Below are 16,652 nucleotides of genomic sequence, written 5' to 3'. Positions count from 1 at the left end.
GAAAGAGAAGCGACGGAAAGCTGGTGAGTGAAAAAAAAACCACCAGCGCCACATGGTGCAGGAACAAAGAGGTCCTAAGTACCTCTCAGAAATCTATTACAAGCCTACACTTAGGTGAAAAGCTGGATCGTACACTCAGACACACACACACACACATGCACAGATGGTGGTGTGTGTTTGCATACTCTTAGTCAGATGGGCCGGCGCTCGCCTGGAGCCTCTGACTCACGTGTGGCTGTGAAACAGTAAACTGTGGAGGTACGAAGGTGAGGATGGGCGAGCATCTGTTGGAGGGACCATTAGAGAAGTTTAAAGGAAAAGTTCGGCGGAGTAACTGCACCTTCAGGAGATTTTTTTTTCTTCTTCCTCCTCCAGCTGTTCCAATGATCAACAAAACACGCTAATTATTTCGTCTTAGCCTTTTCGGAAGGAAGTCTGACTCTCTCACTACACAACATTTTGTCATCTTTCAATAAAACCAAGCTTAAGTGTATCATGCTGCTTTTCTAAAAACTGTCTTTGCATGTGACGCCCCTTTCTAAACTTTAAAATGGCGACCCGACATCCTATAGTAGGTAAATAATCTTTAAAGGTCAACTTATGTGTTGATTTAAGTCTTAAATAGATGTTGGACTCTATTGTATCATCAGTATGTGTCCGTTTGTAAAAATCTTTTGACTTAAATATTTACATTAGATAAAGTGCCGGAAACAGCTGATTTATCTGGAGATTAAATCTTGTTTACCATAACCACACCCACTCTGCTGTGATTGGCCAAGAAGCTGGCTGGAGGAGGAGTGAAACCATTATTACATCCGCTCTCGTAACCTCTCGTTCGCCCGGATTTCAGACGGGGGATAACTTTATAAAGGAATAAGTTCAAAACAATGGTCATGATGAGGGACTTAATCAAATTCATAATATGGCCCCTAGTGGTGGGAAAGGTCACCTTCAATGTGAACTAGTTCAAGGTTCGGTTTACGGATTTTAAAATGAACTAATTCAGTTCACAGTTCATAACTCAAAAAATTGTAAAGTTCACAGAATCAAATATAACTAGTTCATAGTTCTTTTTTTTCTATATTTTGCTACAAACAATTATTTTTCAAGAAGATTACAGCCGATATAAAACCTCAGACAGAAATATTTTCAACTGTTTTTCGTTAAATGTATGCTTCAGATTTTATCGCCACATAAGAATCAGAACAGTCTAAAAACAACACAGGAATTGTATGTGTAGAAGAGAAAGAATACAATGATTATCAATATAGTGAGATGAATAGAATAGAATAGAATCAGAGACTTTACAGCGAACATATAAAAGCTAAACAACTGAAGTGTTCATGATCAGGACGTCCAATTTAAATCCCTATGGAAACAGGGTTTACATCGGGGCAGCATTCCTGCCGGCTATTCATTGTAATTTTCTTTGTGAAAGCTAGCAAGCTTCCATCTTCAATTCAATTAACCTCAACTTTCTTTTAAAGCACTTATCGGACAAATTCTTGTTTCTTTGCAAGGTCTGTTTTCTCCCTCCAGCTGTTCCAATGATCAACAAAACACGCTAATTATTTCGTCCGAGCCTTTCGGAGGAAAGTCTTTAGTGAGCCGCTGACTCACCCGCTTGGTTACACAACGTTTTGTCATCTGTACAGTAAAACCAAGCTTAAGGAAAGTGTAGTTGTGTGGGAATCATCTTTAAAGGGCAACTAATGTGTTAAAATAAGTGCGTCTTAAATTGATCTTGGTCTTCAGTATGTGTCTTTTTATAGTATGTTTTAACCTGGTTTTGCACTTTGAACTTTGAACTGAGAAAGTGAGATGTTGACAGACACAAGAATAATTTTGTTCACGATAATGTACAACAGGAAATACAATTAGTTCTTGTTTACCCAAAATATGAAGTAGTTCATGAGCTATCACTCAATGAATCTGAATCTACAACAATAATGGTCACTATAAAAACAGGACTTTAAAAAGAAATACAGCATTAATAAACCCACTGTTTTATTTGGGATTTAAAGGAGTTAAAACATGATAAGATGAATACAAAACGTTTTAGTAAGTAAGTTATATCAAAAACAATTCTACATGTTTGATGAAAAATGTAATATATGATGCTATAAAATAAACTTTTTATAAAATAATTTTTCAACACAAATAAACATAGATAGACAAAAACAATGCAAAAAAAAAGAGTTAAAATCACATCAGAAAGGGTCGCTTCATAGTTGGCCATAATAATTTGTTTTCATCATTTAATTACATTTGTTTATTTAAGTTTCTCCTTAAATATTGTAACTTATTGTACTTATCTTATCCTAAAAAAAATCTGTCTAAATGTTGTTTTTAAAATGAATTATTTTGTACAATATATTGTTTTGTTTAATTTTTTTTAAACATAATTGGTAGAGAAATGAAAATAGAAATACCAGTTAAATAATAGAAAAGTAAAATTAACTTAATTTAGCTTAGAAATATTTAAAATATTAGAGACCCAAGGAATCAGGTCAATAGAGAAAAGAGAAAAAAAAGATCTTTTTGTCAACTTTTTCTGATTTGGTTGCAGATTTTAAACAATCTCTGTTTCCGTTTCTCTATTTTTAAACACGCGTCAACTGTGGAGTTGCAGACGTACCTGTGGTGCACTATATAGGTGATGATGGAGGCAAAGAGGCAGAGCAACATGACCGCCGTGCAGGCATACACGACCGGGTGCAGAAACTCCCCAGGATACGGGGGGAAAGACAGCACCTTCTTCAGATCCTAGGATGAAAACACAGCGAAAGAGACACAAGTTCAGAGAGGAAGAAGAAGAAGAAGAAAAATCACCGAGCGGAAAAACTTGCTTTGTGAAACATTTCGTAAATTCCCACCAAAGATGATGAGCTTCACATATGCACTGACACGCTATACTGTTCAGATGAGCTGCGCCAGCAAAAATATAAATGAAAAAAAAATCAGCATAAATGACTAGCAACCTCGTGTGGAGAATATTCAGCGTCCGCATTGACGTTTCCGAGCCAGTGTTGCGTCGACAGTGCGCAACAATAGCCCTCGTTTCCTCTGCCAGCTTTTTTCAAAAAACAAATGGATACAAGCCAAGAGGAACAGAAGGAAAATTCCTCTTGTAAACACACGTTGTTGTTTTTTTTCGCGGGGCGCTCGTGAAGTCTTATCATCATCACGCTCAAGTCGCTTTGTCATTTATTCATTTGGAATCATCACGGTTGTGACTCACGCGGCTCAAACTGCACTTGGAGCCGTTCATGCTTTGTGGAAATTCAATCATCTTAAAGTTTTTTTGTTTTGTTGCCGAGGGGGTGGGGGGGGGGGCACAAGCCCAAACATGAGGAAAATATAGTCTATCTACACAACAATGATCCAAGTTAATTTCAAAATCACAACTATGAGGCTGTTGAACCAACATCACCATGAAGCCTTTTAATTTCATCAATGGATCACTCTTGCTTGTTGAAGAAGTTAAACTATGTCATCAGTTACTAGTTCCTTTTTACGTTTGATCATATTCAATTCATATTTTGGGGATACGTTTTTGGACGTTTTCCTTTTGTCCATTGATTAGATGAGAGTTAACATTTCTAAACACAGACAGAGTTCAATGTGATCTATGCTCAAACCTGTTGGATTCTAAACCCGGGCAAATTGGTTATTAACCCACGTTTTTCTTGTCAATTTACAGATTTAAAGACGATGAAGTTTACTTAACTCTTGATTATTCTCAGGGTCAAAGTGACCCACTGTCCCGATGAGTTTGAGGTAACCCTTGTGTTTACTCACCTTGACACAGAAGACAACACAAGGGTTACGGTTCTCTCTTGATTGGTGAGTAAACAAGTAAGTGAAGATTAAGTGAGAATTAAAAACACAATTCTATCTATAAGAGAAACAGCTTGAATATTGAATTTATAATTTATTTTTCTTACAAAATACAAATAATCAATTCCCTTAACAGATGCATTTAGAATGCATTTTTTTGTGTTTCAACTAGTGATGGACTTATGAAGCTTCATGAAGCAGTGTCATTATTGTCAGAGTCCACTAGATGGCGTCTCTGCACTATTTTCCTCTGTTTTGAACAACTGTTCTAATGAAACAACATTTTTAAACTGATGGCGCCACCTACTGACCTCTGAACAACATGACACTGCTTCATGAAGCTTCATCAGACCATCACTAGTTTCAAATTGACTTCTACACAACACTACGGCCAAAAATAAGAAATTAAGACATTACATCATTGTAACCAAATCAAGACACACCTGTGAAGTGCAAACCATGTCAAGTGACTCATCAATTCATAATGAAAAAGGAAGAAACAAGAAAATGGAAAATAAGGCAGTTTTTCAATTTAGATTGTCGAGTACATCATTCCACATGTATTCCCCTATAGTGTTGATGCCTTCAGGTAAAATCTTAATAGTGAACAAAAAAGAAAACTCATTGAATGAATGAATGTCTCCGATGTTTGGACCTGCAGTGTCATGTTGTTTAGAAGTCAGTAGGTGGCGCCATCAGTTTAAAAATGATGTTTCATTAGAACAGTTTTTGAAAACAAAGGAAAATAGTGCAGAGACCACCATCTAGTGGACTCTGAAAATAATGACACTGCTTCATGAAGCTTCATCAACACATCATTACATAATACCTGTAACACTTTCATGATCTGTCCATTACGTAACATACTGTTTCTATAGGTGACATTAGAGTCAGCTGAGTAGATCTGCAATGAAAAGACAAATTCTTAATGTCTTTAATAAAGTTTTTTTTTCGAATTAAGGACATTTTTACAACAGGAAACCAGTGAATGTTTGGAGAAAAAATGGAGCTAGCGATGAATATTCTACTATACTTGAGGTGTCAAATATGTTATATACAATACGTGTCATACAGGATGGGTCATGTCATAGCACAGTCTTGTAAAATCACCAACAGAATTTTGGTCCTTCAGCTGACTGCATGGACAAAAAAAAAAAAGCCGATTGTTATTTAATGTCCGCTTCTGTCTCCGAGAGACTAAGCCGAAGTGAAAGATGGTCTCCGACTGTAGAGCCCCGGAGCCGGAATGTAGGAGCAGGTGTATCGCCGACGGTGACGTCACGCTTCAAATTCTGCCATGTTGTCACTGCTAAATAAAGCCAGGTTGATCTCCATAACCACCGACGGCTGCGCGCGAGCTTACATCGCTGAGAATAATCCACATCCACGCCGTCTGACTCCATCCTCGTCTTCCCGGAGTAGCCAAGTGGAATATTCGCTCGTCATGTTTACCCGAAGGCTGATGAGTCTGCGAGGGGGTCGCGACCTTCAACGGAGCACTTTTAAGCAAAAGCCGTGTGGATTGGACGCACGGAAATATCGTTTTTTTTTTATTTTTTTTTTAGGACAGCACGCCGGGGAAATGTCGAGTGTGTGGTGGAGACACTCAACCTGCCGCCCTCATCCCCGAGTCTAATGAAGATTTCCTCTGTGCTTAGAGCAGAAAAGAATTCATCAGTATGATAATGTGGAATCTTTTTTTTTTTTGAGGGGGGGGGGTGGGGGCTTTCTTGACAGTTTGAGCAATAACCACTCTGATGTTGCCTTAATTCCTTCAAGCAATAACTAGTAATGAACGACGGCGTGGAAAAAATTGTGACTCGAGAAATACAGTTTTTGAAGTTGCCTTTTTTCTTATGATTTTGTGGCTCAATTTACCTCAAATGAAAGAGACGAGGTGTTAAAACCAACCTTTTTTACGTTTAATGAAAAGTCGTACTCTAATAAAAAAAATTGGAGCTTTTTATCCGCTCCTGACCTTGAGTTGTAATAATAAAACACATTTGGACTCAGACAGAAGATTTGGTAATTTTCTTCAGACGCTTCACTGAGTGCTGTTTGATTTTCCAAAGGCTTCCGCTGCGCATATGTTGCTGCACTTGAAGAGGAATCCAGGGGATGTGCGGTCAAAGCCTTCACTCGTAGCACCAACTTTATCCGAGGAGCTTGACCTACATTTCAAACTCTTATACGTTGTCCAATGAAATTGTGTGAATTAATTCCAACAGTAACTAATTTTATCCTTATTTCCCTGCGTTTCTCTCGGCTGTGCTGCTTCCAGACGCTTCATCTAGTCCATCTGGATATTATTCTCCATCAGGACCGTTGTATCGAACATTGACAGCTGTTCGTCCGCTCTTTTTCAAACAATGACATCATTATTTTTCTGTCTTCTGATTGGTTGTTTAGTTTCCCAACCTTTTAGACTCACGGAACATATTAAAGACATTTTTTTTAATACATTTTATAGGATATTCACAAGCTAATCGACACACTTTCATTGTCTAAGCACGGACCAAACATTTACCACTTCCGAAGTTGGTAACACAATTTGGCACACAAAAAAGTATCAGGTAAAATGGGTGCACGGAAAATAAGCCCTTGGACTACGAAAAATAATACAATTTTCAACTACATAACTGATGATTTCTCACGTGCCGTGGAAAAGTTTTTGGGAGTCGAGGATTTATTAGTGCAAAGCTGCTACATTTGAATTTTATGAAGGAAAAAAATTCGAAGATGCCCCTTTAACCCTTGTTTTATCTCAGGGTCAAGGTGACTCGATGGCCCGAAAACAAATGTGTGTGAGGTATCCCTTGTGTTGTCTCTGGGTCAAGGTGAACGACCTTCTTGACGTTCTAGAAAATACATATAGTAAGTAAGTAAGTAATTCTTATTTATATAGCGCTTTTCTAGACCAGGGTCACAAAGCGCTTAAACAATCAAAACAATATTCAATAAAGTATATACTTTAAAGGTCAAGATAAAACATATGCCACATTCCATATACCACACTAACACAAGGGTAAATAAGTCTCCGAATAATTTGAACAATGTTTTACACAGAAGAATATTGACTTCATCTTGGATCCGCAACAATGAGTTTTCAAATTGTACCTTAGCAAGATACCCTGTGCAGCCCTGAATCTAGCAAACTTGGCCCGGATTGTAAAAGGACTCGTCATTTATAAACCATCCTTCAACTGGCACCACTCATAACTATCCCATGCTTAATGAGGTATTTATTTTTTAGAACTTATGAATGTATAATTCTATCAAGAAAGTGTGAGTCAGAGAGAGTGCCGCAAAATAACCCGATCACTGCTGAACACACGGAAAAAAAAAAACCTCAAATAGTTCAATCGACTCCAAGGAAATGCTTCTTCACCCAATGACGTCATTTTATCAGATGAATATTGATTCTGGCGCAGCGTAGTGGTCTGAGGTCGTCTCTACTGGTCTCTTGCTTTGGTGAATAATTAATCGCCTCTCTGTCACACTGGGTATACTGCATTTTTGCGCAGTAACTGACTTTGTGATAGTGTAGATATACATAGGACGATCAAATCCTTTTTAAGACCAGGGTCACAAAGCGATTGAAGGTCAAGACAACATAAAAACAAATATATAAGTCCAAGGAAATAAGGAAAAAGCCTGCACAAATAAAAAGGTCTTAAGATGTTTCTTGAAGGAGTCAGAAGATCATCAAACACAGAGAGAGAGGAAGTTCCAAAGCTTAGGAGCAACAGTCTGGAAGGATTTCTCTCCTCTGGTCCTGAAGCGTGTTCAGGAACCATCAGTAGATTCTGATCCACAGACCTCAGAGCCCGAGCTGGGGTGTAAGGCTGGATCAGATCACTGATGGAAGGAGGAGCCTGACGATGAATAGATCTGAAAGTAAGAACCAGAATTTTGAAAATGGTTCTTAAAGAAACTGGCAGCCAGTGAAGAGTTTTAAGGATCGGGGGAAATGTGAGTTCTCCTATTAGAGCAGGTCAGAATTCTCACTGTAGAGTTTTGTATTAACTGCACGCGAGACAGATCCTTCTTGTTTGGACACAAAAATAAATGGTTACAATAGTCCAAACGAGAAGATAGTGCAGATATATAGAAGTCAATGAAATTTGGTAGGATGTCACTCAAGGATGTCACGTTGCGGCCGTCACAAGAGAAATTGAATGATTGCTGTAATTCTTGTTTTGAGTTGGTGGCTGTAATGTTTTTTCAAATTAATTCATCATAGAGATAAAAAAAAATAAAAATCTTACTTTGTTGCAACATTTTGCCAAAACTGTTACACAACAACTTAGTCGTAAGAGACCTCGTTTTTTTTTTTTTTTCTACTTCCTTGGAAGAACAACGTATGTGACAAGTGCAGAATATGCCCGAGGATTTCTACCTCTTGTTTACACGCAACAAAGAGAAGCCGTGCAGCTCGACAGGCTGATACTGTACTGACAGTTTACATCACGGCAGCGCGGCAACCACCAAAGTATGTGCAGTTAGAGTCACTTAAAGATGTTTGCGCTCGTGACAGGTCCAAGAAAAACACTCCTGTGCAACAACACCCGACAACATGTCATCGCACGGAGCCGGGAGACAATTGTGTAGCTAAATGAGCGGACCCCTGTGGCGTTGACCTCCATCTTTCATCGACGGGGGAGCAAAATGAAAAAAAAGAAGAGTGTTTTAGCAAATATTATTTAAAACACCTGCAGCCAACCGGGAAGTTAAATATTTAATTGAACCTGTGTGACATTGTAAAGCGGGAGGAAATTGGAGTCCCGAGAGGGGAACACATGCAAACAGGCTCGCAGTGAGTGGCAATGAAAAGCCCAGCAGGACGCCGTTGTAGCTAAATTGTCATTGACCCATCACAGGAGGAGTTTTTCAGCTTTTTTTTTTTAAAGTGCTCTTTATTTTCGGGTGGACTTCAAACATAATAAAACAACATATCAATCAAGATCTCTTCAGTTTTTCTGTTACGTAAATCGAACAATAGGGTCGTGTTCAGAGCCTGGATGTTAAAGCCTCTTACCCGAGGTTTCCTCCAGATGTTGTGTGTGCGTTTATGCTATGGCAGCGTTACACAACAGTCTGAGTTTGTGAAAGAAGCTTCACAAGGAACATCTCAGAACACCTCATCTTTGCTTCCACTGGATTTTGCAGCTATAACGCTGGATATGCAACATCCCTAAATAATCATTGCAAAGTGTCCATCTAATTATAAAATAAACAACTTTATTTGGCTAATCTGAAAAATGTCAAGTAGTAAATCACTATGGGGGAGTTTTGGCAAGGATCTGACATATGATACATATCACGATACAGGTGCAACAATACCATATATTGCAATACTGTAAGGAGGAGGATATATTTGTTGTATTGTCGAGTACTTGACTCTGGTGTTGCAAAATCTTCGGAACCTCATGACGCTCAGTTTGTTTTAAAACCAAAATATGTCCAAACAACTGCTTTAAAAACTACCATAGGCAACTGTATCCTCCTATCCTATCCTCAGGCAAATATATATATATATATATATATATATATATTTGCCTTTATCTACACGCTATCGAAATATAAATCATTAAAGACAATTTTATGGATATAGATTATGATTAGAAAGGCAAAGAAATACTATAAAGTAATAGTTATAATGTATATATACTTGATTTTTAATGAATACAGTGCTGGTAAATATCAATATTGTATCATGAAGAAAAATATTTTAGTGTATCAAATTGACTATATTAAAGTGAATTGTGTTTGTAGAGATGGTGAGTGGCCATGACGCTTACAGCTGGTTTCCATTGCATGTGAATGCACCCTGCTGTGAGTGTAAAGCGGCGTACTATCGCAGCACTGTGCTCCAGTTAAAAGAGGACATGAACTTGGACATATTTGCCTGGTCTGTCGCACTTCTTTCTCAGTTCTCTTTCTCACATTTACCGATTTTTAGTCATGGTCTGATGAAGCTTCAGGAAGTTTCATGAAGCAGTGTCATTATTTTCAGAGTCCACTAGATGGCGGTCTCTGCACTATTTTCCTTTGTTTTAAACAACTGTTCTAATAAAACATCATTTTTAAACTGATGGCGCCACCTACTGACCTCTGAACAACATGACACTGCTTCATGAAGCTTCATCAGACCATCACTACCGATTTTCTGCAAAATAATTTGAATTTGATTTAATTTTCAAAAGAAAGTTCCTGGCTATTTGTTCATTTTTGTTTTATATATACAAAATAACGGCACCCTTTTATCAATGTTACGGGTACACAAGAAAAAGCAAACACATGCTCTCAACAGGTTCCCAAATCAGTATGTTTTAACGGTTGGATATTCCTTGGAAAACCCTGGTTTAATATGGTCGTCAGCTGGTGTCGAGGGAGTTTGTTACAGCCTCGACGTTCCCAAGTTGATCTGGAGGCTCCAAGAGTTCTGATTAGAGGACGTTGGAGCTTGTTGTAGCCATGAAAAAAAAAAATCCAATCACAACGAAACACAACACAAGCCTAGCATTACCTTTCCTTTGCACAAGGGAGGTATTGATCAGAGCTTTTTGTTTGGTTTGTTTTTGGGTTGGAAACTGTCACCCCAGGTTCTGTGGCTGATCCAAGTCTGGAGGCTGGTCTCAGAAGACCAAGGACAGGTAAGAATGTCAGGCTTTATTTGAGAACTTAAACTGTAAAATAATGATTTCTCTGCAAATGAGAAACAGGTACACAGTGGGTAAAAACAGTAAAAATCCAGATCACCAAACATTCCTTGGATGGCTGTTATCCTGTGTGGAAAATGCTATCTGGCCAAAAAAAAACCTTTATTCCTGCAAAATTCAATTGAAACAGCAGAAGCGCTGACCGTCGTCCACAAACAGCCTCTCTCAACATTTTCACAGAGACGTTCAAACACAGCTCATTGGGATGGACAGACACAGCGAGGACAATTTTCTGCTCCAGTCTCCTGGACGCCAAGGTGACAAGACCTGACCCGTCTAATCTATGACAGGTCGTCTGAGGGGGACTGACAGCGAGGACGCCAGAACCTTGTTGGAAAAAGTTAAGAGATTTCTAACAAGAACAAGAGCAAAGTTCGATTCAATAAGAATCAGTAATTCTCTCTTGTCTAATTGGAAAAACTGACTTTTCGCTCTAAAACTTTCATCCTCATTTTTGTTTGCCGTCTGAAGCCGCGCAAGGACGTTGTTTTACCACGGATATTTTGATGCTGCTGAAGGCTGAACGAGGTCCATTTTTCCAGCAGTAGGATACTTTTGTGTTCAGCCAAGCTGGGATTTCTTTTTATTCCTTTTTGGCTGAAACGAATGGTTACTAAAGTGACAAGCAGATTCTTCTCCTTCCAGTCTAGTCACCAATGAGAAATCTGATTTAAATGAAAATATATTCAACTACCAGATCAAAATAGATCAACTTAACAGGAAAAAACATTCTAAACATGTCCTTGTACAGACTCTTTTCATTGCCCAGATAGATAGAAAACCAATCCATGTGCTGCCCATGATAGTCGGAGATGAAGAAAACCACATTTTCAGATGTCATTTTTTGATCCGCGTTTTTCTAATGTCCCTGCTCTTGTTTTGCATTTGCTTGTATAAGTCGAGTCACAGAACCTGTGTCCTGGGTCTGCCCCAGACCCCCTCCCTGTTGACCACCTGACTAGTGAATAATGTGCATTTGTGAGAATGTTTGTGTAATAGTGTTTGTTTGTGTGAATGTGGGTGTTTGTGGGTGTTTTTGTTTGCATTTATATGGGGTTACTTGTATGTGCGTGTGTTTGTGTTTATTAGTACGTAGGTGTGGGAGTATGTGTGTTTGCTTGTGTGTGTTTGCTTGAAAGTCTCTGTACATGTGTGTGTACCAGTAATATATATCTACGTGTTTTTGTTGGTCTCAGTGTGTGTGTGTCTCTGTGTGCATGTTTGTGAGTGTTAATGTTTGTATACATGTGTGTCTTTGTGTGTATTAGTATGTATTGTATGTGTTTGTTCAAGTGAATGTCATTGTGTATGTTTGTGTGTTTTGGTGTGTTAATGTGTGTTTACATGTGTTAGTGTGAATGTGTGTGTGATCTTTTAGTATTATATATGTACATATGTGTGTATGTGTGTGTACTAGTGATATATAAACACAGTCACAAACCGCAAACAAACAGATTAATAAAACTACTTTTATACTTTGAAGAATTGTGTTTACTTCCCTGGAGACCACCGAGAGACCAGTAGATTATCAATCCTTGATAGCGATCCCTAAAACAATGTCCAAATAAACAACAATATATTTCGTCACTACAGTCAAATAAAAAATTAGTATAGTAATCAGTCAAACTCATGGTGATCAGGGTTGTTTTGTAGCAAATTGTGGTTATAAATTCACTTAGAGCAGTAACATTCAGTTTGACTGCTAAACCAGGAAGTAAATAAATAATTATATTTATAGACAGTCATTTGCAGACTTCCTTTTTAGACAAGATTTGAACCCTGCAGCTTTTATTAAGGGGAAGTCTATAGTACAGAAAGTACTTTATTTTTTTATTCATATTATATCATTAAAATAATGTCTATTACATCAAATCAAGCAGATAAAGTAGATTTAAATATAAAAGAAAACAATCATTTGTACACACAAAGTACAAATATATGTTAAATTGAAATAAAATTTAAAAAATAAAAGTGCAAAATGCAAAATATACACGTGCATTATTTTTGTCTTCATTAATAAGAGGAACTAGTGTTGATTTAAGTGTGTCTTAAATTGATCTTGCACATATTATTGTACTTTACTATTGTATCATCAGTATGTCTGTTTACATTAAAATTTAAATTTAGCCCCGCCCACTTCTGGAGATAAAATCTTGTTTATCATAACCACACTCGCTGTGCTCTGAATGGTCAAACATCAATTTTTATCAAGGCGTGTCATCAATCCAGGAAGTCTCCACCTCCAAGGGACATGTTGTATAAACAAAGCAGGGCGTAATCCCAGCTGGCTGGTGGAGGGTTGAAGCGAGTATTACGTCATAATGGAATCCGCTCTCATAACCTCGTTCGCTGAGATCTCAGACAGGGGAGAACTTTATAAGGCAATAAGTTCAAAACATGCTCATGATGATGGACTTACTGCATCTTGGAGAGGAAGAATTCAACATTTGAAACATGAGAGTGAGTCAGTCAGTTGGGTTTTCACTTTCACATTAGCTTCCCGTTAACAAGGGAACATTTGTCTGTATGTACGTTGCATGTTTGTATAGCAGTATTATGATTTATATTTGCCCATTTACCCTCAAATTCGTTCCCCATTGAACATACGACTGCATCAACTGGTTGTTAGTTTCAAACCATGGACTGTGGTGAAACTAATGAAGCAACTGAAGTCAATAAAACTGCTGAGAACGAAGGCTGTTGGCACACAATAGGTGGTAAAACCAGAGCAGGCTGTGTCAACTCTGCTAGTCTGTGAATAACCAGTGTGTCTAATTACAGAGCGCCTGTTACTAAACGTGTGAGTGGATGCAAACCCCTACCACTATATTTACTCATTTGAAAACACAAACAGACAATTACATAGGTATAAAAACGCCACCACCGGCTGATAAGCTTCCACAGACAGGCTTTGTTCCTCCAGCAGAGCAGACATTAAAATGCGTAGCAACCCTCTCACGTAAAACGTGCGAGCGACTTTATTTACACAGAATTACCAAGTTTATTTTCTGTCCTCGGAGCAGAGTCATGGAAGGACAAAAGAAAATGTGATAATTACAGCGGCGTGATGAAACACATCGCCCACAGCATCAGCAAGATATCCGGCTGAAGCTTTTTTTAGCCGGTAAGCTGATTAATATACTTTAAGAGCACACTCCAGCGAAGCCACAGTGCTACGAGCCCACAGCCGACAGGAAACACGCAAAGGTCAAAAAGTTTGTGGGAGAATAAGATCCTGAGTGGCTAAAAACAGAAGCAAACTGGGCATATTGTGAGCAGCTAGACATGATGGGATGTGACAGCGGCTACGGATTAATGTGTGTGAGGATGGAAGTGAGGAAGCCGACAATCCTCATGGGATAAATAACCAGACTTATAAAGGCCATGTGCGGCTGCCTTTTCAGGATTCTTTCCTCATGAAATGTGCTACAATAAAAAAGCTTTTATTTTCACGAGGAAAAAAAAAACACTCATCGGTTTGCCACGATATGAAAGTAATGCATTCGATTTGGCATGAAAACCTTATGGAACCACAGGATATGAAGTCACATATACTTTTTTTTTCAAAATGTAGACAACAATTTTTCCATTTCATTTTACTCAAAATCACTGATAATGATGTAGTACACGGTTTGGCCTGTATGTGGCGTTCAAGGGAAGATAATGAAGAAGAAGGCAGGGTTATTAGAAATCTTGGGCCCCATACATTCTTAAGAACAACAACACAAATTAGGTTCTCATAACAGTCAAAAAGACAGTATGTTTCTATAAGTTATTCTCTTTCAAGGTATATCGTTATCGTGACATAAAATAGTCCATATCGTGATAAAGGATTTTTCTCCTATCGCCACCCCTAGCGTTAACCTTAAGAACACAGCACCATTTCACCCTCGTAAAAAACACTTTTACTATAGTATTAATATAATAGAATAATAAATAATAATTATAGTAATTAAATGGAACAATGTACCTTAAAGTCAGGCTTTTTGATACATTTTTAACCTGTTATTTTTTCTTTAATCTCTCCATTCTGAGGCTAGCTTTACAAAAGTTGTTGTTTAAGTGACTGCGTTTGTGTCTTCTCATTTGGACTATTGTGCCTATACAAGAAGGAGCTGTCTCGCCTGCATTTAATACAAAACTGTGCAGCGAGAATTCTGACCCGCTCTAGTAGAAGAACTTACAATTTCCTCGATCCTTAAAACTCTTCACTGGCTGCCAGTTTCTTTCAGGATCCATTTTTAAATTCTGGTTCTGACTTTCAGATATATTCATGGTCAGACCTTCCATCAGTGATCTGATCCAGCCTTACACCCCAGCTCGGGCTCTGAGGTCTGTGGAGCAAAATCTGCTGATGGTTCCTCAACACGCTTCTGGACCAGAGGAGAGAAATCCTTCCAGGTTTCTTTTAAGATTTACTTACTTTCTTACTTACTAATAATGGCAGTATGGATTAAACTATTAGACACAGAAGTGACTTTCACTGACTCTATGTGGAAGAGCATTGAAACGTATACAATTAACTATGGTTGGCCATCAGAGAGAAAAATAAAATGAATTGAAATTAGCATAGAAATATATTGGTAATAGTGATGTACGAGTAATACATACTAATATTTTAAATGAGGTTTACAGATATAACCCTTTGGTATATGTTTGTTCTTTAAATATTGCACCTTTGACATTGTATATCTTCAATATATGTCGGGAGATTAATTTAAAACCTTGTGCTCGACCCTGCCCCAACAAAAGTACATGTTAACTGGAAGCAGCTTCATCTTAAGGGGGGTCAAGAATCTAAACATCGCCTTCGGGTCTCATCTATAAACATCCCGAGCACACGTGGATAAGCTGGTGCGGCGTTGTAACAATCAAGCTGTATCTGATGCGACACAAAGTGAACATGTTTCCAATACCATCCGCCCGAAGACAACAACCGAGATTTAGGATGAACAAAGATGGAAAGTGCTTCGTAGATTTCTTCTTTTGCCCCGAGGGTTGAAAAGCAGCAGTATCCTTGAGGAAAGTATTCGCCACAGCTGTTCTCTGACCGGCGTTTTATGGGGCATCATATAAGAGCGCATGTACAGCCGCGGAAAAGGCAGAGAAGGGCAACGCTGGAATAGAGTGTGCTCACTCAGCAAAACAGTCACCTGGACAAATAAAGGTTAAAAACATCTTCAAGCAAGGGAAGCAAGAGCAGCCAGAGATTGTGTCCTTTGATGAATTGGAGGAGCAGGGCGGAGAAAAATAGCAAGAGGGACTACAGAGTTTTGTGTTTTCTCTTCTGACACATCATTTTAACACAAATGGAACATCAATGATAACAGTAATGATTCTAAAATGATCATATCCAGCTGGAATTAATAGCAGAAATCTGCCTATAAAAGATAAATAATGGGATATTTTTTCCAATTAAGAATTCTTTTGCATCTGTACACTTCTACACTTTTGCATCTTTACACATCTACACTTTTGCATCTTTACACTTCTACACTTTTGCATCTTTACACATCTACACGTTTGCATCTTTATACTTCTATACTTTTGCATCTTTACACATCTACACTTTTGCATCTTTATACTTCTATACTTTTGCATCTTTACACTTCTACACTTTTGCATCTTTACACTTCTACACTTTTGCATCTTTACACATCTACACTTTTGCATCTTTACACTTCTACACTTTTGCATCTTTACACATCTACACTTTTGCATCTTTATACTTCTATACTTTTGCATCTTTACACTTCTACACTTTTGCATCTTTACACTTCTACACTTTTGCATCTTTACACTTCTACACATTTGCATCTTTACACTTCTACACATTTGCATCTTTACACTTCTACAATTTTGCATCTTTACACATCTACACTTTTGCATCTTTATACTTCTACACTTTTGCATCTTTACACTTCCACACTTTTGCATCTTTACACTTCTACACATTTGCATCTTTACACTTCTACACATTTGCATCTTTACACTTCTACACATTTGCATCTTTACACTTCTACACGTTTGCATCTTTACACTTCTACACGTTTGCATCTTTACACTTCTACACGTTTGCATCTTTACACT

General features: G+C 38.0%; 1 protein-coding gene across 1 annotated transcript in view; it reads right to left on the bottom strand.

Moving 5' to 3' along the window:
- adgra1b (adhesion G protein-coupled receptor A1b) overlaps positions 1–16,652 on the bottom strand; it is a 243,757-nt gene that overhangs the window by 38,218 nt on the left and 188,887 nt on the right. Inside the window, exon 15 of the mRNA XM_087803267.1 lies at positions 2,639–2,766. Within this exon, the coding sequence (XP_087659393.1) occupies positions 2,639–2,766 (128 nt within the window). The remainder of the gene's footprint in view (positions 1–2,638; positions 2,767–16,652) is intronic.

This window comes from Callionymus lyra, chromosome 11 (genome assembly GCF_982586985.1).
Source record: "Callionymus lyra chromosome 11, fCalLyr1.hap1.1, whole genome shotgun sequence".
NCBI classification, from domain to species: domain Eukaryota; kingdom Metazoa; phylum Chordata; class Actinopteri; order Syngnathiformes; family Callionymidae; genus Callionymus; species Callionymus lyra.
Note: the sequence above shows the minus strand (reverse complement) of the source record. Positions and strands in the feature narration are given on the sequence as shown.